The 25,371-nt window shown below is 43.0% G+C and overlaps 1 protein-coding gene across 2 annotated transcripts in view; it reads left to right on the top strand.

Moving 5' to 3' along the window:
• Positions 1–25,371, top strand: part of DYNC2H1 (dynein cytoplasmic 2 heavy chain 1) — a 302,024-nt gene that overhangs the window by 82,516 nt on the left and 194,137 nt on the right. The window contains exons 55-67 of one of the 2 annotated variants that reach the window (XM_075266158.1): positions 319–456; positions 2,834–2,947; positions 3,099–3,259; positions 5,003–5,126; positions 5,219–5,340; positions 8,557–8,643; positions 9,474–9,600; positions 10,245–10,386; positions 11,594–11,703; positions 13,787–13,807; positions 16,462–16,560; positions 21,539–21,662; positions 23,844–24,007. In XM_075266158.1, the coding sequence (XP_075122259.1) occupies positions 319–456; positions 2,834–2,947; positions 3,099–3,259; positions 5,003–5,126; positions 5,219–5,340; positions 8,557–8,643; positions 9,474–9,600; positions 10,245–10,386; positions 11,594–11,703; positions 13,787–13,807; positions 16,462–16,560; positions 21,539–21,662; positions 23,844–24,007 (1,533 nt within the window). The remainder of the gene's footprint in view (positions 1–318; positions 457–2,833; positions 2,948–3,098; positions 3,260–5,002; positions 5,127–5,218; positions 5,341–8,556; positions 8,644–9,473; positions 9,601–10,244; positions 10,387–11,593; positions 11,704–13,786; positions 13,808–16,461; positions 16,561–21,538; positions 21,663–23,843; positions 24,008–25,371) is intronic. The other variant, XM_075266159.1, reaches the window with a different exon arrangement.

The raw sequence follows: 25,371 nt of genomic DNA, 5'->3' as shown, positions 1-25,371 counted from the left end.
GCTCCATTTTCTGTGTAGTGGCCGTGTCAGGTTACTGCATCTTCGCTCCCTCCAATTAACTTAACAAAATAGCGCCGCGTGTACGGTACCGACTCCCATTGAAAACAATGGGAGCGTATACGGCCCGCATAAGATCCCGCGGCGTGTACGTACCAAATGACGAGCCACAATACTCCGTGTGAACCTGGCCTTAGATGTCCACAAATTTTGATTTCACCTTCTGACCAGATGTTCTTTGACACATCACCTTACTTTGTATTGTCTTCTTCTGGCTCTTGGACTGTAACTTGAGTTTATCGTGTTATCATTTTTTCTTAGGCTGGAGTATCAAAACTCAACGAAGCCAAGTCTCTGGTAGATGAACTGAAAAGCAAAGCCGGAGAACAGAGCTTATTGTTAAAAACTAAACAGGCCGAGGCTGACGCGGCTCTACAAGAGATAACCACATCCATGCAGGTAATATCCCGATGAAATGATCCACAGTCCTCTGTTATAAGGAAGTAAATCTGTTTTACACCAAGCAATAGAATAATAAAAGGACTTCTGTGAAAGACGGTGTGACTTATTCATGTGGAACCCTGCAAAGAAAATTGTATTGCATTAAAGCTTATCTCTGAATATAAAACCACTTTTCATAAATGTATAGTGCAGGTGAATGTAAGAAACTTTGCAATATATCGTATTAAAGAGGACCTTTCACCACCTGGGGCACATGCAGTTTTATACATCGCTAGAAAGCTGACAGTGCGCTAAATTCGGCTTTCCCGTTCTGTGCCCCCGGTGAAGAGCTAGCGGTGTCGGTACTGTAGCTCTTCACTATCAGAAGGGCGTTTCTGACAGTCAGTCAGGAACGCCCTTCCTCACAGTACTGTTCTGTACTGTGAGTAAGGTGAGGAACGCCCCCTCCCCTCCTGATAGTGCTTGTTCATAGATAAGTACTTGGGGGGGGGGGGGGGGGGTTAGTCACCACTCAGCGTCATCGCAGGACTGTAAGCAACGCCCCCTCTCACAGTACATCGCAATAGACGCTACTGTGAGGAAGGGCGTTCTTGACTGACTGTCAGAAACGCCCTTCTGACAGTGAAGAGCTATAGTACCGGCACCGATAGCTCTTCACCAGGGGCACAGATAGGGAAAGCACTGATTTCAGCACACTGTTGGCTTTCTAGCGGTATATAACACCGCATGTGCCCCAACTGATGAAAGATTCTCTTTAAAGAAATATGTGTCCTTTTCCACTTATTAGGCTGCTCTCCTTATCTTCACTCAGATTGTCTAACTATATAGCATCTGGACCCATTTTTAGCTTCACATGCAGAAGTCTATGGAGAGGGGAGTGGGAGAAGGTTATTCATTGATTTTTTTTTTCTTCATTCGGTTCAATAGTAGAAGCTTATCTTGAAGATACTGCCGTGTCAGAAGAGCTTTCTCTCTCACACAATAGCAGAATTTAGGAGCTATAGTTATTTGGCTCCTCCTCCTTCTTCCCTCTCTCCATAGACTTCTTTGTAAAAAAAAGTAGTTGCCTGATACATTGAGAGGGAACATTTCTTGTATTTCCCTGTACTATTCATTTATGAAAAGTTGCTTTATAATGGGAGGTACACTTAAACTCGTTCCGGACCACCCATAGACTACAAATATCTGGTCAGTCCACTGTTATCAACGCTACATAAAAATTACCGTACTGGTGAAAAAAATATTTTAAAAAGTTTTTAGTAAAGGGGCCACACAGTGGCTTAGTGGTTAGCACTGCAGCCTTGCAGCGCTGGAGTCCTGGTGTTCAAATCCCGCCAAGGACAGAAAACCATCTGCAAGGAGTTTGTATGTTCTCCCCATGTTTGCATGGATTTCCAACCCATATTCCAAAGACATACTGATAGGGAAAAAATGTACATTGTGAGCTCTATGTGGCGCTCAAAATCTACATTAAAAAAAAGTTTTTAGTAACACTTTGTGCTATTAAGAAAATGAAAAATGTAAAAAACAGACATTTGCCCTCCTTTTTTTTTTGCTTATATTTTCCTGTATGTTCCCCCCCCCCCCAAAAAAAAAAAAAAAAGTATAAATAAAGCCTTATGTGTTACCAAAAATTATGCAAAGAGTAGAAGAAAGAAAAAAAATGTTCTTGCCCTTAAAACTGCATGTACGAAAAAAACCAAAAATGTGTCCGGTCCTGAACCAGTGAAAATAGCCCGCTACTGAAGTGGTTATGTAATAGGTATATAAACTGCATGTAGTGTATAATATGGGGCTTGGATGTAAAAGCTAGGGCAGGGATAGGAGAGAGCTGATCACTGGGGGTCTTGTTTGTCCCTATTTGAATTGGGACTCCCCATACTGTTGTGTATGTGCGATGCTGCTCCATTCACCTCTATGGGACTGCTGACGATAGCCAAGCACTGTATTCTGCCATCTTCTGCAGTCCCATAGAGATGAATGAAGCATCAACGCACATGTACAAGGATCACTCAATACAGCCAGGGGACCCGGCCCCCACAGATGAGGTACTTACCCCCCATCCTGGATATCGAAAAAACCCTTTAAAAGTGACTCCAGTGGTGGAGCGTCAAATCGACTATCACAGATCTGGAATGTTTCAGAACGACAGACCTGTATACCCCATGTGAGGAGACATCAGCTCTTGGTGAACCCATAGCTTGGTTTACCTAAAATAACTGATCTAGTTGAACACTGTCTGAACATGATCTAAGCACTTGTCCACATAGCCTTGTCTCCTAGTCCTTAGATAACAGTCATACAGTATATACTGAATAATTCACAGCAAGAGACGTCTGCTGGAGAAGTTGTAAGAGATGTTCTTATGTTACAGAATGCCAGCGATCAGAAGACTGAAATGGAGAAAATAAAGCACAAGATAGCAGAGGAGTCTGTTAAGATTGAAGAAAGGAAGAGGAAAATCGATGATGAACTGAAGGATGTGCAGGTAGCAGAGAGATCCTTAGTCGTATTTTGCACACGGAAATTGACAACTTAGTTTGTCCATGTAAATACAATGAATGGGGCTAGAGCTACATGTGGGATGTCAAACTTCAAGCCCAGTTATAACTCTCTTTTTTCTGTCCTTTATATTTTAGCCTTTGGTGGATGAAGCAAAACAAGCAGTAGGCAACATAAAGCCGGAGTCTCTATCAGAGATCCGCTCCCTCCGCATGCCTCCTGACATTATCCGAGACATTCTCGAGGGTGTGCTACGACTCATGGGGATTTTTGATACATCGTGGGTGAGCATGAAAAGGTAAGAAATGGTGGATCTTCATGAATAAAGTGTAACTCAACGTACTGTATAAATGGCGCTATATTAGTAAGCAACCTAAATAAATAATGAAGTTTTGATTGATATTGGTCCAAGTATTGAGACCCAGACCAGTCGCTAAGATGGTGATAATCAGATTTAACGTGGCACATGAGAGTTTAGGATGTTCTATAGAAATAAAATTTATTATTATGTTCAATCGCAAGTGAAAAAAATCCTGAACAGCAAAGAAAACTGCTCAGCTTGAGGGATTGTTCTCAAATACACATAGCACCCTGTTTCTCGCTTATTTGATTGGGGGAGACCGCACCATGGGGATAGACCTGACCGCTAGGGGGCTGACACTAGGAATATGAAAATATATTGGCTCCGCCTACTGGCTATACCCTATCCGCAGAGAATGTGCTAGCCAGTTTTAACCTAGTGTCCTGGATGTGGTGCGGATGCTCCGGGTCTATTTTTCTCTCTCTGCCCCTTCCATCATTCGGACACCTTATTTGTTCTTCCTGATGGGCCTGGCTACTTCCAAGGCTTCCTTCTCCAGGTGGATTCGGTATGCTATCGGTAGGCCTATCAGCTCAAGGATAGGCCAGTCCACTTGGACTGTTCGGCATTGGGCTGCTGCCACCTGGGCCTCTGTCCACACTTTCTCCAAGTTCTTCCAGGTAGTACCATTCCAGTTTAGGTCGTAAGGTTCTGCATGCAGCTGTGCACTAGGTTCCTCGCATTGCCGTGTAACCCTCTGGGATTGCTTTAGGATATCCCATGGTGGATTTCTTAAAGAGGGCCTTTCATGGGTTTGGGGCACAGGCAGTTCTATATACTGCTGGAAAGCCAACAGTGCGCTGAATTCAGCGCACTGTCGGCTTTCCCGATCTCCGCGGGTAAAGAGCTATCGGTCCCGGTACTGTCAGAAGGGCATTCCTGACAGTCAGTCAGGTACGTCCTTCTCCACAGCAGTGCCTATAGCGCTGTACAGTGTGAGCGGGGAGGAACGCCCCCTCCTCTCCTGATAATACTCATCTATGGACGAGCACTGTGAGCACAGTTCCTCCCCGCTCACACTGTACAGCGCGATAGGCGCTGCTGTGGAGAAGGACATACCTGACAGACTGTCAGGAACGCTCTTTTGACTGTAAAGAGCTACGGTACCGCACCGCTAGCTCTTTACCTGGGGCACAGATCAGGAAAGCCGACAGTGCACTGAATTCAGCACACTGTCTGCTTTCCAGCAGTATATAGAACTGCCTGTGCCCAAATCCATGAAAGGTATTCTTTTAAAATTGACCCGAATAAAGAATAAAAGTTCCTTTGTACCCATATGAGATGTTCTTATCCAGCTGCACGACACACCTGCACTTGCCGACCTTTCACCTTAACTGCTAAGACAGAGGGGCGGAAGCGCTCAGCTAAACACTCTGCCCCTTGATTCTGATTGGTGAAAGTTAGGGCTCGTTCACACGGGACAAGAGGGGGCGGATCTTGGCGCTGAATCCATGTCAGAATCCGCCCTCTTACTACTTTTTTTCCGTGAGTGGCATATCATCTTCAGCTTTTGATCTATTGATAAGCCCGGAAACCCCTTTAAATCTTTACTGCCTATAAGAACCCTATGATGTAAACTATTGTATTTCACACCATAGACACCGTATTGTTTAACATAATGTTCATGTGAGCAGTTCCGTCCTTTTTCTATATAACTGGATCCAATTTTTCTCTTTTCAGTTTCCTTGCCAAGCGGGGTGTGCGGGAAGAAATCGTGACTTTTGATGTGAGAAACATCACAAAAGAAATACGGGAAAGTGTAGAAGAGCTGCTGGAGAAGAATCACACGTCTTTTGATGCCAAGGTGTGTTTGGTCTCTGTCAGGTGTAAAGACTATGAAGAGACATATTAAACATCTTGTAACTCTTGTATGTGGATCTTGGCTCTTTCCTGCAGAATGCTAAAAGGGCCAGTGCTGCGGCCGCCCCCCTGGCCGCCTGGGTGAAGGCGAATGTGCAGTATTCTCATGTGCTGCAGAAAATAGAGCCCCTGGAGAAGGAGCAGGCAGCGCTGCAGTCGTATGTATTACAAGTCTTTGTATATTGCTAGGATAGAATATATAACTTACTAGCTGGTACCCGCGACTTCGTCTGCGGTGATTGTAGAAATGGGTATATACAGGCGCGGGTAAGGTTTTCGTACTGTGTATAAGGTATGGGATATAAAATGTAACTGTGTATCTTGTTTTTGCTGTAATTCTGAGAGCACATGAGACTTTTGTGTTGAATGTAATTTGTATTTCAGCCGCTATACGGTGTTGGTATAAACTGTACATAGTGACTTTGGGACAGAGGTATTTCAGGTTAATATACTTCGATATACGACATTGTATGATTTGTTATTTTCCGCCAGTACATGTAAGTTTTGGGCACAGGATACTCTTGAGTAAGCAACATAAAGTCTGGTCCTGTGCATGACAGTTTAGTAACTCCATGCGCCTCTTATTAATAGCAATTAACCCCATCATGTCCCTCACATTAACCCCAGTGTAAGAGTTACTGATAGAGATGAGCGAGTACTGTTGGGATCAGCCGATCCGAACAGCACGCTCGCATAGAAATGAATGGACGTAGCCGGCACGCGGGGGGTTAAGCGCGCTGTCTACGTCCAAGCGGAAGTACCAGGTGCATCCATTCATTTCTATGGAGCGTGCTGTTCAGATCGGCTGATCCCAACAGTACTCGCTCATCTCTAGTTACTGATATGTGAGAGACTTGGAGGTAATAATTAAGTATCTTCATTACTGAGGTCTTTTATTAGTACCTCCATATGTCTCACATATTAGTAACCTTTATATGGGGCACACAGGGGTTAATATGAGGGACATGATGGGGTTTATTCCTATTCATATGAGGCACACAGGGGTTAATATGAGGGACATGAGGGGGTTTATTCCTATTAATGTGAGGTACATGGAGTTACTAACACTAAACTAATAACCCCATGCCTGACATTAATGAGAATAGGAAGTAAAGGAAGGGAGCTGTGTGTTTCTTACTTTCAGTTTGCTAGCAGCTTCGGCAGGAGCTATCACTATAGCAGGCAGAGAGCTGAGCGATTAAGCTCCACCCCCTAGGTTTCCTGCACATCTCGCAAAGGGGAGTGTCCTTATGCCTCAGCTGTAGCAGAGACTTCATTTAACTCTTGCAGGTCCTGTGCTGCTGGCGTGCCAGTGAAATATGGCAGGAGTGCCACTCTTGGCATGTGTGCCAGGGGTTGCTGACCTCTGGTGTAGAGGGTAATATGAATTTTGTGGCTTGCTATGGTCCAAAGTGTGTGAGATTGCAGAGATAGTGATGTGAGTTTGGGTTTTGTGGGGGTCCTGGGAAAAACGTATGTGCGCTATTGTGACGAAAAGTAGCCTATTGCGCAATCGAGTGTAGGGACTATGTTTGTGGAAAATTTCAGCCAAATCGGGGTCCAAAGTGTGTGAGATTGCAGAGATAATGATGTGAGTTTGGGGTTTGTGGGGGTCCTGGGAAAAACGTATGTGCGCTATTGTGACGAAAAGTAGCCTATTGCGCAATGGGGTGTATTAACTATGTTTGTGGAAAATTTCAGCCAAATCGGTCAAGCGGGTTTTGCGTGATTGACTAACAAACATCCGAACACACAAACCCACAAACATCCAAACTCACAAACTTTCACATTTATAATATTAATAGGATAACAGTGTTGTCAGCACCAGCGTAGTTGGATGTCCATTCACTTCTATGGTGCTGCAGATCCAGTATTTTCTGGAAGTCTCATAGAAGTAAACGGAGCCCCGGCCATACAAACATGTGAGCATTTCATTCACTGGAAGGATTTAAGAGAATTTTCTGTTCCCTGTTCTTCTGATAGCTGAGATCACACTGGTCAGACCCCCCAGTGATCTGACACTTATTCTCTATCCCGTGGACAAGTATCTGTAGTGGCAAAACATCTGTAAGTGGAGCCGGTTTGCCGATCCCTTAGCAGGTGGAACCTGGTTAGACACAGTTCCCATAGGTTGAACCCCTATAGATCAAAGTGTTATGGCATAGCCTAGAAATATGCAGTTCATTTATATGTTTCAAAAAAGCTAGGGGGTCTATAGGCAACAGAAACTGAAAGGGGTTCTCTAACCCCAAATGTATCTTTCATATTGGAGACCTATCCAGTATGTGATCTGTAGGGTCAGTGGCGTAACTAGGAATGGCGGGGCCCCGTGGCGAACTGTTGACACTTTTTCAGACCCCAGAGTATAATAATTGAAGACCCAAGGTGGGGGGGGGGGGGGGGTACAAACATAAAAAACACTGTCACTTAATTATCACTGGCTCCTCTGCAGTCCTCGGTGGTGTCAGCCATCTTCATAGACGTCCAGACATCACATGACCCAGGATGTCACACAATTAGGCCTGAAGCCTTACCTCTGACGGGCCTTCGTTCGTTATACTCGGGGGTCTGTCAGGATCACGTCACTTACCGATCCCGGCCCAGGATCGGTAATTAAATAGGGCCCATTACCGGCTGGAGTAACTCCTGCCGGTAACGGCCTATTAAGAAAAAAAAAACAAAACAAAAAAACGCAGCGGTACTGGCTATTGCCGGGCCCCTAATGTCCCGGGCCCTGTGGCAGCTGCTACCACTGCTAGCCCGGTAGTTATGCCACTGTGTGGGGTCCATCGCCCACACCCAGACTAGTTGTTACACCAGTTTTGGGGGGAATAGAAGTTACAGCAGTGAACAAGGAACACATGCAGGTTGCTCCTATTGAAGTATACAGTAGTTGTAATTCTGGGAAATTGTAGCCCCTCTCTTATTACTTAAATAGCAGCAGCCTACACATGCTCCATTTTCATTTCAGCAGCTCCATTTGGGGCTGGAAAATTCCTTTAAAATTGATCCATCAAATAAATATTTTGCATTTTATAGTTACAGGTCCACAAACCTAGTAGCCAATGTGTTACTTCAGCTAAAGCAATAGGTTACTAGGAGTAGGGTCGTGTAGCTGCCATCTCCTATCCTTGCATAGGGCAGGATATTTAGTTGACAGGCACTTTATAACACAAACTCTGCATAGATTTGTAAGGCATCTGTGCATTATCAGCGGTCCACGATGACTTATATTGGCGTCTGTCAGGTTTCCTTCATGGTTTCTGTCATTTTACCTGAAACATACCGTCATTGTCATTTGCCATTCAGTTACTTTTTAGCACCTTGTGCTCTCGGGTTCTTGTACTAATGCTGAAATCTGTAAAATATTTTAGTAATTTCCGAAGAATTGAAGAAAGGAAGCATAAATTGGAAGATCAACTTAATACTGTTGGCCAGAGGGTGACAGAACTAAAAGAGAAGTAAGTGTTTGGCAATTTCTCTAGTTTGTGTATTTCGTCCTGGACTCCTGGATTTATACAGGTAAGCAGATGTCATTTAAAGGGTATCTGAGTTTTCATCAGAAGTTGAAATATGTGCTGTGCAGTCTGTTCTCTAGGTGTATAAACCTTCATACAGTATATGGTATCGTATTCGTTTTCTGCTCATAATAGTCTCATTATGGCTGCAGCACATTTTACATTTCTCTCTGAGGAGCAGTCTGCTCCCTCCTCTATCCAGTACTACTACTTCCGGTTGTTTTATATGTAATTCTGACAGAAGTAACTGTAAAATAGGAAAAAAAAATAGCTGAAAAGAACCCAAATGTACATAATATAGGAGATACAGGGAAACTGGACTGCAAATACATGGTATGATGCAGCTAAAAAGATCCATAACGCAGAAAACCAGAAATATGACAATAATAGGGAAAGCTGCTTACTGTCTATGACTAACATCCTATCAACAATAGTACAAGCAGCTAGTCCGAAGTGGATATACTCAATGTATACTCGTTTTAGGCTATGAGGAACTTAGGGAGTAGCATACGTTATCATACTATAAGTCTCACACCCACTCATAGGCCCTGCAAACACCTAGTGTATAGAAATGTATCCATGAGCTCATGTCAACATGGCCTTATTCTGCTGCTACATCTGTAAACTAGAATGAGAGAAAGAAGAGATCTTTAAAATCCTTACACTCTTGGTTCAGAACAAAAGAAACCCTAGAATTAGGACAAGATAACCCTAAACCCCCATATACAGTCACAAGTATAATTGTATTGTTGATCTAGAATTCTTTCTTGTAGGTTCCAGACAAGAACGACTGAAGCTGCAAAACTTGAAGCCGAGTTATCAAAAGCCCAAGAGATAATTCAGTCTGCAGAATTACTGATAAGTCAGCTGGACGGTGAGCACAAAAGATGGAACGCACAGGTAAGTAACACAAGTCAAGGCTGCGGCCCAGGCAGAAGAAGTTGTGGGGGACACTTTTCCGTAATCTTATCCGTATGTCACAGTATAGGGATAATACACACAGTGATGTCACAGTACAGGGATAATACACACAGTGTTGTCACAGTATAGAGATAAGTAAATCTATGAGTGGCTTTATTAGGGCTATGGTTGCCATGTTTTTCCATGATAAGCTGTATAAGGGAGTTTCCTACCACTGTCTGATACCATGTGATTCCTTGAGAGAACGGTTGTGTATAACCTGGTGCCAATGGGCGCCTTTGAATATGCTTGTATTTCCAAATTCTTTACCTGAATTTAGACATACATGTAAGTTATTACACCTAGGCATTATTGGGGCATCAGTATTATCCCTGTACATCACTGTGCAATATGATATGTGTTCCCTAGTGGTTGCAATAAAAACTGTCCTGCAGAAATCAAGCCCTCATACATCTACAAGGGGGAATTGCTGATTCCCCCAAATAAAGCTACTATATAATAAAGGTTAGTCCATATAATATAATCTATGCCTGTGGCCCCTGCAGATGGTGCACATCGTCCAATGACTGTTTTACATATTTTATAACCACTTTTTTTTATTTTTGTTTCCTGATTTTTGGTAGGTGGAAGAAATAACAGAAGAATTAAATACATTGCCAAAGAGAACCCAGATGGCAGCTGCCTTCATCACCTACATATCTGCTGCCCCTGAAGATCAGAGGAAGGACAGCATAGATCAGTGGAGACAGTCAGTAGGACTGGAAAGTAAGTAATTTACATTTATTCACACTTAAAGAGGACCTTTCACCACCTGCAACAAGTCCAGCTCTATGCATCATTTAGTATGTGCTGCAAGCACTGGCACTGATTCCATCACAGTTGGAATTTTCTCTCTAGCCCCCAATGTTCCTGAGCAATCAGTGCTGTTAGTTTTGGTGCCTGATGTGCTATTTAAGCTCTGTAATGTCAGGTGGGTGGTGTCAGGCAGGGGGCGTGATTCAGAGCTCCAATCAGAGACAGCCAGTGTCAGAGCTCAGAATCACACCCATAGTCTGCTCCTATCTGACTCCGCCCTCCTGACAGTACAGAGCCTAAGTAGTATATCAGGCACCAAAACTAACAGCATTGATTGCTCGGGAATGGTGGGGGGCTAGAGACAAAAATTCCTACTTTGCTGGAATCAGTGCAGCGGCGAATATTAAATGATACGCAGAGCTGGAATATTTGGAGCTGGTGAAAAGTCATCTCTATAAAGCAAATCTCTCAGCTTAATATACTGAACTATAATGGAACAGAGCTTCTGAACAGTCCTTGGAAAAATGGTTGTGATGTCACTGGCCTGAGCTGATTGTTGGGATTGCTGGGAGCCCCCACTGATCTACTATTTTTTGAAAGACAAAAACCTTGAATTTCTTATTCTGACCTTTAGGGCTCGTTCACATGGGACAAGACGGGGTGGATTTTGGCGCTGAATCCACGTCATAATCCGCCCCTCACAATAGAGGTCTAAATAGCCCGCTAGCCTCTTGATTCAGCCCCGGCGTCCGCCTCGCGGCAGCAACCTGTGCACTAGGCCCATTCATTTGGGGCTACTCCGGAGCGGGAAGCCCAACAGTTTCGGCAGGTGCATTTTTGGCCCTATTCTGATGCGGCTTCCCGCGTCCGAATCAGGACCACAATCCGCCATTCCGCTACACGTGTGAACGGGGCTTTACAAATCATAAATTAACATAGTAGTTCAAAGGAGTTTGCCCACACAAAAGAAAATTACAGGGCAGTGTATTGACCCAGTGATCTGACAACAGTAGAGTCTCTGATTTCTCGCTCCACCTAGTGGTCATGTTTTGGGGGGGGATTATTATTAGGTGACTGTACACAACAAATTATTGGAATGCTATTGATTGTCTTTATTGCTTATCTTAAGGAGATACAGTCCTGTATATAACACACATTCACTTTCCTATTTTCCCAGCATTTGACCTAAGGAGATTTTTGTCTACGGAAAGCGAACAGCTCATTTGGAAAAGTGAAGGCCTGCCCTCTGATGAGCTGTCTGTAGAGAACGCTCTGGTCATTTTACAGGTAATAGATACTGTTCCTCTGTTATTCTTCCTGGATATTATGTATTTGGCAATGGTCTGCTCAATAAATGATGTCAATTAAAGGGGTTTGCCAGGACTTATTCATTAATAATATATCTCCAGGACAGTTTATCTTTTGAAGATTAGGGGGGTCTCACACCCAGAACCCCCACGGATCAGCTGTTTGAGCGGCGTTGCCTGAACAACACAGGCCATGTGATGTAATGTACATTTGTCTCATAACCTGTTTGCAGCTCAGGCGCACTCAACTGAATGGGCTGGGTTGTGATACCAGGCACAGCTGCTATGCAATGTGCATCGCTGAGCTTAGTGTCAAAAAAGGTTGCAGCGATCACTAGAACCCTGCAGCCTCTTCAAACAGCTGATCAGTGGCGGTTCTGGATGTCACACTGATCTTTGTACGGATAGTTTATCGCTTATTAAAGGGATTCTATCTCTCAGACACAATTTTTTCTAGGTACCACGTCGGAATAGCCTTGAGAAAAGCTATTCTTCTCTTACCTTTCATCGTCTTCTCCGCGCCGCCGTTCGCTTACAATCCTGTTTTTTCTAGGTATGCAAATTAGCTCTCTTGCAGCACTGGGGGCGTCCCCAATCCTGCGAGAGAACTCTCTTCTGCATCACCTCTATCTTCGTCAGCATCGTCATCTTCATCCTCTTCTTCTGGCGGTGGCTTGTAACTTCTAGGCCTCAGGCCTTGGGCGGAGCAGACTGCGCATGCCCACAGGCCACGAGAAAATGGCCGCTTACAATACTGTGCAAGCAGCCATTTTCTCGTGGCCTGTAGGAATGCGCAGTCTGCTCTGCTTGAGGCCTAGAAGTTACAAGCCACCGCCGGAAGAAGAGGATGAAGATGACGCTGCTGACGAAGATGGAGGCGGCGCTGGAGAGAGTTCTCTTGCAGCATTGGGGACGCCCCCAGTGCTGCGAGAGAGCTAATTTGCATACCGAGAAAAAATGGGATTGTAGGCAAACGGTGGCATGGAGAAGACGACGAAAGGTACGAGAAGAATAGGCTATTCCGACTTGGTACCTAGAAAAAATTGTGTCTGAGTGATAGAATCCCTTTAAACCTGGAAAACCCCTTTAATGGGTCTGTGGTTTACATTTTCCAGATCTTTATGTCCGACCATCCTGTTTTAATACATACGCTACTTGCCTTCCACCTAAGATAACAAATCTAGATCATATTTTCTTAGAAATCTGTATTGTGCTGTTCCTCTGTTAAGCCTCGCGGGAAATCAGACACAGGCTGTTGGTTGGCACATTACATATATAAGCTGTAGATTGGCACATTACATATATAAGCTGTAGGTTGGCACATTACATATATAAGCTATAGGTTGGCACATTACATATATAAGCTGTAGGTTGGCACATTACATATATAAGCTGTAGGTTGGCACATTACGTATATAAGCTGTAGGTTGGCACATTACATATATAAGCTGTAGGTTGGCACATTACGTATATAAGCTGTAGGTTGGCACATTACGTATATAAGCTGTAGGTTGGCACATTACGTATATAAGCTGTAGGTTGGCACATTACATATATAAGCTGTAGGTTGGCACATTACATATATAAGCTATAGGTTGGCACATTACATATATAAGCTGTAGGTTGGCACATTACATATATAAGCTGTAGGTTGGCACATTACATATATAAGCTATAGGTTGGCACATTACATATATAAGCTGTAGGTTGGCACATTACATATATAAGCTGTAGGTTGGCACATTACATATATAAGCTGTAGGTTGGCACATTACATATATAAGCTGTTGGTTGGCACATTACATATATAAGCTGTAGGTTGGCACATTACATATATTAATATATTATGTGTTTTAGTTACGTTGTCACTGTTGGATATTGGGGACATGCTGTAAATTTCTTGCAGATCCTACAGCGTTTATCTCATGTGTGTGCTCATCCTTGTCCTCTACATATCCTAAATATTCGTCTTGTTATGTTTCTGGTTTATGTCTGATGTTTTGATCACGTTTCTGTATTTTTCATACACCCCTTTCATTTCGTCATTGTCCTCGCTGCTTTAGATCTGTGCTTTGAAACCATCGGTAAGAATAACCCCCCTTCCCCCGGCATTCACAATCTTCTTTTTCCCTGAGGTTTTTGGTCTCCTCATCTATTCACCTCCCCTTTCTTGGACCTGCTAGTAGAGTTAGTGTTTCTAGTAGTAAGTGAATGATTTGCACCAGTCCTTCCATAGGCCGCTCCTGCCGTGTGCCCCACAGACTGTGAGATTACTTATATAGGTATTTAGTTATCTCTCCAGGCGAGGAGAAGACCATCCTCATGGAGGAGCGTATCTCATAGCCACATCTCTTACTGTCGCTGTTCAATAAGTAATCACCGACTAGAACGTTGGATTGATCCGGACACTTCCAGCAGTTTATCACACTCCTGGTATACATCCTATATGTTGTATTTTAGGAAACCGCACATATGCATGAAACAATCTATCAGTAATATGGCAGGCTCGTGCAAATCATGTGTAGTGTCTACCGTGTGGTCTGTGGTGATCGGCTCTTACTATAAAACAGATGGGATTTTCTTACAATCTTGGATTCCATGTAACAATCCTGTGTCAGTATTTCCTATTGTTCTAGATAATAATACACATCTGTTTACAGGTCTGGTGTACGATTTGTATAAATGTCAGATTATACAGAGACAAGCGGTGCTGCTCGCTGCCATGAGCGGTCTAAGGCTATGTACTCAGTACTGTTATTACCATCATAGGATCAGAGCAACGGAAATGAACTGTCATAGGGTAATGGATGGAGATGGAGATCCCTTTGTCTAGGTCCGTTCCCATTGACAGTAAAGTAAGAAACATGGCTGACACATTCTATATATATATATATATATATATATATATATATATATATATATATATATATATATACAGAAGGACATCAAATCTAGGGGGCTCCGTCTTTGTGTGTTGTTTATTGCCTGTTGCTCTCATCCTATGACACATGAAATAACATTAGTGTGAACCCTTGTTCTGTGCTTGTCTCTGACTTCTAGTGATCGGTCTCTATGATAATACACAGCTTTGATGCTGATCAACATTATAAGTATTTACTTCTGTCACTTGTATAGCGCCAACATATACTGGAGCACTTTACAGACATTGTCAGTCACTGTCCCATATAGGACTTACATACCTATGCTGCTGCAGAACATCATACGCACCTCAGATCCTGCGTAACTTCATGTTAATATTCTTTCTATAGTAAATATGTTCTCCACAAAAGTGAGAATTAGCAAAATCTGGAAAAGCTTTTATTCTTGCTAGGTGCTGGGGTGTAGGACAAACCCTCAGAACAACTGCACAGGACAACAATTCATCTTACATACAGTGTTCCTACTTACTGCTAACATATTACTATCTATCTATCTATCTATCTATCTATCTATCTATCTATCTATCTATCTATCTCATATCTATCTATCTCTCTATCTATCTATCTATCTATCTATCTATCTCCTATCTATCGATCTATCTATCTCTCTATTTCCTATCTATCTATCTATCTATCTATCTATCTATCTATCTATCCATCCATCTTTATCTATCTATCTATCTATCTATCTATCTATCTCATATCTATCTATCTATCTATCTATCTATCTATCTATCTATCTATCTATCTATCTCATATCTATCTATCTCATATCTATCTATCTATCTATCTCTCATCTATCTATCTATCTATCTATCTATCTATCTATCTATCTCCTATCTATCTATCTCTCTATTTCCTATCTATCTATCTATCTATCTATCTCTCTATTTCCTATCTATCGATCTATCTATCTATCTATCTCTCTATTTCCTATCTATCGATCTATCTATCTATTTCCTATCTATCTATCTATCTATCTATCTATCTATCTATCTATCTATCTCCTATCTATCTATCTCCTATCTATCTATTTATCTATCTATCTATCTATCTATCTATCCATCCATCTTTATCTATCTATCTATCTATCTATCTATCTATCTCTCTATTTCCTATCTATCGATCTATCTATCTATTTCCTATCTATCTATCTATCTATCTATCTATCTATCTATCTATCTCCTATCTATCTATCTATCTATCTATCTATCTATCTATCTATCTATCTATCTATCTCCTATCTCCTATCTATCTATCTATCTATCTATCTATCTATCTATCTATCTCCTATCTATCTATCTATCTATCTATCTATCTATCTATCTATCCATCCATCTTTATCTATCTATCTATCTAGAAAATGGAAAAAATGGCAGCACTCCAATATTTAGAAAAAGTGTGGGTTTATTCCAAGCAGCGACGTTTCGGTTCTTATCTGAACCTTTCTCAAGCTAGAACCGAAACGTCGCTGCTTGGAATAAATCCACACTTTTTCTAAATATTGGAGTGCTGCCATTTTTTCCATTTTCTATATAAAGTTGAAGATTAGCCACCTTCCAGTTTGGCTTTGCACCCGGTTTGTATGCTGTGCTGCTTCTGCATTTTTTTCTACTATCTATCTATCTATCTATCTATCTATCTATCTATCTATCTATCTATCTATCTATCTATCTATCTATCTATCCATCCATCCATCCACTTATGGATCTATGTTTCTATGTATGGATATTTATATACCTTTGTATGTATCTATATTAATCATATCTGCTCTACTATAAGTGTTATTTTATCACCAGAGTCAGGTCTGTCCGTTTTTGATTGATCCGTCCTCTCAAGCCACAGAATGGTTGAAAACACATTTGAAGGAGTCTCGTCTAGAAGTGATCAACCAGCAGGTAATCCAGAGGGAGGTGAAAAGCCGTGTGCGTATAGCTGTCTGTGGTGGCAGGTCACCTTCTAGCTGTGTGCAATTCTATGTACAGAAGCTATACTGTAGTTGATGTGTGTATAAGGCCTTCTAATGAGCTTTTCTGTGCTAAAAATATTAATGACGTATCCTATAGTTAAGTCATCAGTTCATATTGGGTGGGATGACACCTGGCACCTTCACCGATCAGCTGTTCTCAGCTGCTGATAGAGAAAATGGAGCTGGAAGCAGAAAATGCTGTTCTCTGTATAGTGGTCAGACCTGGTACTGCAGATTGGCTCCCTTTCATTTGGATGAGAGCTAAACTGCAGTGACTCAGTTCCACCACTACACAGAAAACAGCGCTGTCTGCTTACTATTCCAGTCTCTGTGTATTAGCTGCTTAGAACAGCTGATCGGTAGAGGTGCTGCATGTCAGACCACCTCCAATCCTTGGTATAGTTCAGCAATATTTTTAGCCCATGAAACCCCTTTATACATGAACAGTGTTGTGTCTGGGCTATCATCCAGATTGGGGGTTATATTAGCCACTAATCCGCCTCACCCTCCAGGATTAGAAGAAACTCAGACCCGGGGGCCGTTTTATAACATGATCGGTCTTCTTTCCAGCAGAGGAAGGGAGCTTTCTTTGCATTCATATTGTCAGCCCTAATGATAGATATGCATAGGTCGCCATTCTTAAGGCCTAGCCCTAGGACAAATAATAATGTCCTGAACGTTCCCTGTCTACCTTAGTGCACTCTAAAAACCTTCCATGCATTTTACCGTCATACATAAATACAACCAATATGGTAATACATACTCTACTATATTATAAGAAAGTTAAAAGGTAAGAAAATGTAAATTATTATATAAAATCTGTGATGTACGGGGGATTCAGAAGCTCTGGTTTCTTTCCCAAAAGCAGTCTTTATTGCAGCAGACAAGCTTAAAGGTACAAGTAGTGCTGCTCAGCAGCTCAGCATGTCAAAACGAACAAATGTAAATAAAGACCTACGCCTCTCCGGCGGCTTACTAAACGAGTTATTCCCTCACTAACAAGGTTCACAAGTAAACAAGGGGTACACATACCCGGCCCTTTAACAGCGTCATTTTTGGCAGAGCTTTCCCAGACTGGTTGAGCGTGTGTTTCAGTCTCTCTTCTCTCTCTCACTAACCAGCCCACCTGTGCTACTTACAAAGCCCTGCTGGTCGGTTCCCAAGCCTGGAGTGGATTGCCCTGCAGGACTGGCCTGAACTTTACTCCAGTCCGGGACCTACAAGCTAAACGCCTGTGCATACTGCAACAGTCTTGGGGAAAAATAGCGGTTCTCCCACACTATACCCCGCAAAATCACAGCCGCAAAATAACGCGACTACGATCCAGGCTCCCATTGAAATCAATGGGAGCTTTTACGGCACTCAAAATCTCACACGCCGTATACATGCCAGGTCACGCGGCACGTTACTCCATGTGAATGGACCCTAAATCTACATGGTATTCCCCATGTCTCATTGTCACCTGAATCCCAGTAATGAAATATTAATGAAGAAGAAGTAAAAAAATACTAACTTTTGGAATATGGGAAGGTAAAAATAGAAATATTCACTGCTTTCTGGAGGCTAAAATTAGCAGCAAGCCTGAAAGAATTTATGGGACTGAACTATTGATGACCTATGTTTAGGATAGGTCAGCACTATCTGAGATATGGGGGTTTGATACACATGACCCCCACACATCAGCTGTTTGTAGAGGCTGCAGCGGTCACAGTCTATCTGCATTTCCCTTATAGTTAGGTGATAGGGCCGAGGTGTAATACCAGGCACAGTTCCTGTATATGTATGGTGCTGTACTTGGTATTCAGTGAAGAAGCCGCGGCCCTCACCCGAACACTGCAGCCTCTTCAAACAGTTGAGCTTTTCTGTGTAGGGTGGAAGGTGTCAGACCCCCATCCTTCAGCTACTGATGACCTATCCTAAGGATAAGTCATCAGTGGTTCAGTCCTAGAAGACCCCTTCTGATCCATACATAGGCTGCAATTCCCAATCCGGATCTATTCAGAAGATGGGACACCTTACATCATAGTAATATTTAGTATTGGTAGTCCCTGCCTCCTCGCGGCTGTCCAAACTATATACAGTATGGCACAGTACAGCTGTGATAAGGTGGGGACGGCTTAAATACTGGACCAGATTTCCTGGTTTTGCTTGCCCCATGTGCATAGTGGTTTTTTTTTTTCCATTAAGGACACTTTCTTCCCTATCAATAGGATAGGAAACAAGTGTTCAATTGTTGGGGGTCAGTGTGCTTGCGCTCCATTCATTGCTTTGTAAACTTTGAGTGCACGCAGCCCCATACCGTAGAAGGGAATGATGCGCCAGTCACGCAAGCACAGGAGGCTGTAGGGGATTTGTGCTTTGGATATAGGATGTGTCCTTAACAGCTCAACGTCTTTAAGGGCTAAAGAGCATATGATTGATCTATGAGCATCTGGCTAGCTCCGGATGTATGGGGGCACAGGACGCTGCACTTGGCTGGTTACACATTGGGTCACTTATCTCTAGCTTTGCTATTCCTAATAAGGTCAAAGCCGTGTTTATGACTAATTGACCGATAATCCCGGGTAACTGTCATCATCCTAATTATTCAGGCTGAGTGCCAGCAGTAAGGAAATGACACCAGACACACAATGTTGGTATTAGTTCCTCTCTCAACCAAGGAGGAAATACTGATCCACTTTTATTAAAACAAAGTGGGGTTAAATAGTACAGTCCTATGAAAAAGTTTGGGCACCCCTATTAATCTTAATCATTTTTAGTTCTAAATATTTTGGTGTTTATAACAGCCATTTCAGTTTGATATATCTAATAACTGATGGACACAGTAATATTTCAGGATTGAAATGAGGTTTATTGTACTAACAGAAAATGTGCAATATGCATTAAACCAAAATTTGACCGGTGCTAAAGTATGGGCACCTCAACAGAAAAGTGACATTAATATTTAGTAGATCCTCCTTTTGCAAAGATAACAGCCTCTAGTCGCTTCCTGTAGCTTTTAATCAGTTCCTGGATCCTGGATAAAGGTATTTTGGACAAACAATTCAAGTTCAGTTAAGTTAGATGGTCGCCGAGCATGGACAGCCCGCTTCAGATCATCCCACAGATGTTCAATGATATTCAGGTCTGGGGACTGGGATGGCCATTCCAGAACATTGTAATTGTTCCTCTGCATGAATGCCTGAGGATTTGGAGCGGTGTTTTGGATCATTGTCTTGCTGAAATATCCATCCCCGGCGTAACTTCAACTTCGTCACTGATTCTTGAACATTATTCTCAAGAATCTGCGGATGCTGAGTGGAATCCATGCGACTCTCAACTTTAACAAGATTCCCGATGCCGGCATTGGCCACACAGCCCCAAAGCATGATGGAACCTCCACCAAATTTTACAGTGGGTAGCATGTGTTTTTCTTGGAATGCTGTTTCTTTTTGGACGCCATGCATAACGCCTTTTTTTATAACCAAACAACTCAATTTTTGTTTCCAAAATGAAGCTGCCTTGTCCAAATGTGCTTTTTCATACCTCAGGCAACTCTATTTGTGGCGTACGTGCAGAAACGGCTTCTTTCTCATCACTCTCCCATACAGCTTCTATTTGTGCAAAGTGCGCTGTATAGTTGACCGATGCACAGTGACACCATCTGCAGCAAGATGATGCTGCAGCTCTTTGGAGGTGGTCTGTGGATTGTCCTTGACTGTTCTCACCATTCTTCTTCTCTGCCTTTCTGATATTTTTCTTGGCCTGCCACTTCTGGGCTTAACAAGAACTGTCCCTGTGGTCTTCCATTTCCTTACTATGTTCCTCACAGTGGAAACTGACAGGTTAAATCTCTGAGACAACGTTTTGTATCCTTCCCCTGAACAACTATGTTGAACAATCTTTGTTTTCAGATCATTTGAGAGTTGTTTTGAGTAGCCCATGATGCCACTCTTCAGAGGAGATTCAAATAGGAGATCAACTTGCAATTGGCCACCTTAAATACCTTTTCTTATGATTGGATACATCTGGCTATGAAGTTCAAAGCTCACTGAGGTTACAAAACCAATTTTGTGCTTCAGTAAGTCAGTAAAAAGTAGTTAGGGGAATTCAAATCAATAAAATGATAAGGGTGCCCATACTTTTGCACCGGTCAAATTTTGGTTTAATGCATATTGCACATTTTCTGTTAGTACAATAAACCTCATTTCAATCCTGAAATATTACTGTGTCCATCAGTTATTAGATATATCAAACTGAAATGGCTGTTGCAAACACCAAAATATTTAGAACAAAAAATGATTAAGATTAATAGGGGTGCCCAAACTTTTTCATAGGACTGTAGCAGAGAAAGGAAGAGAGATAACAACAATGTAAGTTTTCATATTCATTCCTGATTGGTATGATACATGTCAATCAAACAGAAAAAGTTTGAGCAGTTCCATATATAGCCAGCTACTCCCGGTCCTGCGTAGTAACCTTGGGGAGATGTCTTCTGGCAGCAAGCCAAGCATTTGTTTTTCTTGCCCCCATTCTGGATGCAGGCGCCATCTTATCATATAACATTATACCTAGCTATATCTAGCATTCAGCTTTTAAGGATAACAATGTTTTTCACACATTACATGATTATAACCTTTGTATTCCCAGACTGATGACTTTAGTAAGTGAAACCCTATTTAACATACCGTCGCTGAGATAACTTGTGAGGAGCGGCCGCCGTTCGCCATTAGTTACACAGATTTAGAAATATCATTTTCTGCTTTTATTTGATCAGTCGTCTGAGCGGCCTCCGATCCGCGCTGCGTTTCTCACACATTTCCCGGCATCAGCTGTTTTTGCTTTGTTTTATTCATGCATGTCGACAATTTACTGTCTGCCGCCAGATCACAAAGCTGGAACTTATGTTGTGTTTTATGTGCACGCAGGATGCAAACTTCATTACGGCTCTTGAGCTAGCTGTCCGCTTTGGCAAGACACTTATTATCCAGGAGATGGATGGAGTGGAGCCGGTGCTGTATCCATTACTTAGAAAAGATCTTATTGCTCAGGGTAAGCCCACTACAATATGAGATCTTTCTGTCACATCCTGTACCCATTACTGATAAATAGGGGGAACTGGAAAGCGGCACCTGAATGTTTTTTTTTTTTTGATTAATGACAACAATTGTGTATTTAGACCGTCAACATCTGTCTCGCTGCATCTCAAGGATACGTGTCTGGATCTAGATATGTTGAAAAATGCAATAACTACAGTAGTTATTGGATTTTTTTTCTTTGTTAAAAGGTACATCCAGATGCGAGTTATGTAATATTTTATGTACACTTTTTCAAGATCTTTTCATAAATCCATAGTTTAGGTGGAGGAAACAGACTTCGTAATATAGTTTATTAAAGAAAAGTGTCTGTCTAACTATTACTCCTGTCTTTATTTCTTATTTGAGTTATTTTAGTCTGTACGCTGTTCACAAGTGGATATGTTTACAATGAAGTCTATGGAGAGGGGAAGGGAGAGGAGGAGAGAAACAGAGATATGAGGCCGTCTACAGCCTCTCTCTTAGAAGAAGGCTGGATAGTAATTCACGATAACCCAGCTGTGTTGTGAAAGAAAACTGTATCTCTACAGTGCAGCCGTCTCTCTGCTTTCAGACGTTCTCTGCTTTCTCCCCCTCTTCTTTCCTTAGATTTTCATCAGTGGCAGAAGGAGGGAAATAAGTGAAGAAACAGGAACTTTTCTTTAATAAAGTATATTAGTATAAAGTTTTTCTTATCTTCACCTACACTATGGATTTATAAAAAATAAGTACACTTTAAAGGCTTTTTAGTTATCAGTAAGTAAGGGAAAAAGCCTGCTTACCCCTGCCCACACACAGAGAGACGGCTAGTCCTGCTTACCCCTGCCCACACACAGAGAGACGGCTAGTCCTGCTTACCCCTGCCCACACACAGAGAGACGGCTAGTCCTGCTTACCCCTGCCCACACACAGAGAGACGGCTAGTCCTGCTTACCCCTGCCCAGAGAGAGAGAGATGGCTAGTCCTGCTTACCCCTGCCCACAGAGAGAGAGACGGCTAGTCCTGCTTACCCCTGCCCACACACAGAGAGACGGCTAGTCCTGCTTACCCCTGCCCAGAGAGAGAGAGATGGCTAGTCCTGCTTACCCCTGCCCACAGAGAGAGAGACGGCTAGTCCTGCTTACCCCTGCCCACAGAGAGAGAGACGACTAGTCCTGCTTACCCCTGCCCAGAGAGAGAGAGACAGCTAGTCCTGCTTACCCCTGCCCAGAGAGAGAGATGGCTAGTCCTGCTTACCCCTGCCCAGAGAGAGAGATGGCTAGTCCTGCTTACCCCTGCCCAGAGAGAGAGATGGCTAGTCCTGCTTACCCCTGCCCAGAGAGAGAGATGGCTAGTCCTGCTTACCCCTGCCCAGAGAGAGAGATGGCTAGTCCTGCTTACCCCTGCCCACAGAGAGAGAGACGACTAGTCCTGCTTACCCCTGCCCAGAGAGAGAGAGACAGCTAGTCCTGCTTACCCCTGCCCAGAGAGAGAGATGGCTAGTCCTGCTTACCCCTGCCCAGAGAGAGAGATGGCTAGTCCTGCTTACCCCTGCCCAGAGAGAGAGATGGCTAGTCCTGCTTACCCCTGCCCAGAGAGAGAGATGGCTAGTCCTGCTTACCCCTGCCCAGAGAGAGAGATGGCTAGTCCTGCTTACCCCTGCCTACTCAGAGAGAGAGAGAGACAGCTAGTCCTGCTTATCCCTGCCCACACAGAGAGAGAGACGGCTAGTCCTGCCTACCCCTGCCCACACAGAGAGAGAGAGACGGCTAGTCCTGCTTACCCCTGCCCACACACAGAGAGAGAGAGACGGCTAGTCCTGCTTACCCCTGCCCACACAGAGAGAGAGAGACGGCTAGTCCTGCTTACCCCTGCCCACACACAGAGAGAGAGAGACGGCTAGTCCTGCTTATCCCTGCCCACACAGAGAGAGAGACGGCTAGTCCTGCTTACCCCTGCCCACACACAGAGGGAGACGGCTAGTCCTGCTTACCTCTGCCCACACACAGAGACAGATGGCTAGTCCTGCTTACCCCTGCCCACATGTACAGAGAGCCTTTTTACATGAAGATATTGACTCACCTCCCAGAAACCTACACACCCCTGTTCTCAGCATCTCCCCTCTATCTTCCATGTATATCAATAAGGATGTAGCAGTATCACCCTTTTGTTTTCACAGGACCCAGATATGTTGTGCAGATCGGAGAAAAAACCATAGACTATAATGAAGAATTCCGCTTGTTTCTCGCAACGCGCAATCCCAACCCCTTTATACCACCTGATGCCTCCTCTATTGTTACCGAGGTTAATTTTACAACCACAAGAGCTGGATTACGAGGACAGGTAATTCTAGCACTTCTAAGAGAACTATAGATGGTCTATGACTCAATATAAAGGCTGGATAAGAGTAGTGTCCTGAAAACTGATATTAAACACAGTCCTCTATGGTAGATATGTATAAGGGAAACGTTCTAGGACATGACTTGACACCTACTTAAAGCCATATTCTGAAAGTCTAAGGCAGGGATAGGGAACCTTCGGCTCTCCAGCTGTTGTGAAACTACAACTCCCATCATGCTCCATTCACTTCTATGGGAGTTCCAAAAACAGCAGAGCCAGTATGCATGCTGGGAGTTGTAGTTTTGCAACAGCTGGAGAGCCGTACGTTCCCTACCCCTGGTCTAAGGTATGGCTTGCATTTAAATGTATGGGTGTTTCAGGGCATTGATATTGATGGCCTCTCCTTTAAAGGTACATACGTTTTCATGAAAAGTTGAAATATATGCAAGGTCTTGTTGGCCAGTCAGTTCTATGACAGGATGAACCTTTATACATGAAGCCCTATCAGTTTTTGTGCTGCCAATAATCACATTGTGGCTGAAACACATTTTGCATTTGTCTTTGAGACTGTAGGCGTGTACAGAAAGAAGCAGTCCCCACCCCCCCTTCTATCCATTATAACTAGTTTGGTTTGTTTGCAATTAATTCTGCCAAGAGTAACTGTAAAACAGCAAACAAATAGCTGAGAAAAGCCCAAGAGAACATATAGGAGATCCAGGAACACTGAACTACAAATACGTGAGAAGGAGCAATCTATGAGCACAGTCAGTAAAGCTGCTTGCTATCTGTCACTAATACCATTTGTAATCACACAAGCAACTAGAAGTAGATCCAAGCACATGAAAGGCAATATTCATATCTGTGTTCGGGTTTCCGTTCGGGGAGAAAGTTCTCCTTGCAGGACTTTTCCCTCCGCATGTTTTGTGCATAAACCAAGCAGAATTCACATGGACTCCATTATAGTCTATAGAGTCCGCGGGTTTCCTTAGGTAACCACTATTTTATGCGGATAGGTTTCCATTCGGAGAGTCCCCAAGCGGACTCCCCGAACGGAAACCTGAATGCATATGTAAATAGGACCTAAGCTGTGATATTTGCAGAATCCTCAGTCCTTTGCACAAGGCCAACAGTTTGTAGTCTTGTCTGGAGACTGTGAAGAGAATCAGCCCCTCCACTCACTGTGAAGATGTACCTCTCTGGGGATGAAACTTGCCTAGTAACAGGGAGTGAACTATGAATTTAGAGAGGTTTTTTCAGGCAAAAAGCAGCAACATTTTGATCCAGAATCACATGATCCATTAGTCCTGGTCACTTAAAGTACGATTGCAGTATAAGCCATGGCAACTCGAAAGTCTGTGGAGCCATAC

This window comes from Leptodactylus fuscus, chromosome 2 (genome assembly GCF_031893055.1).
Source record: "Leptodactylus fuscus isolate aLepFus1 chromosome 2, aLepFus1.hap2, whole genome shotgun sequence".
NCBI classification, from domain to species: domain Eukaryota; kingdom Metazoa; phylum Chordata; class Amphibia; order Anura; family Leptodactylidae; genus Leptodactylus; species Leptodactylus fuscus.
Note: the sequence above shows the minus strand (reverse complement) of the source record. Positions and strands in the feature narration are given on the sequence as shown.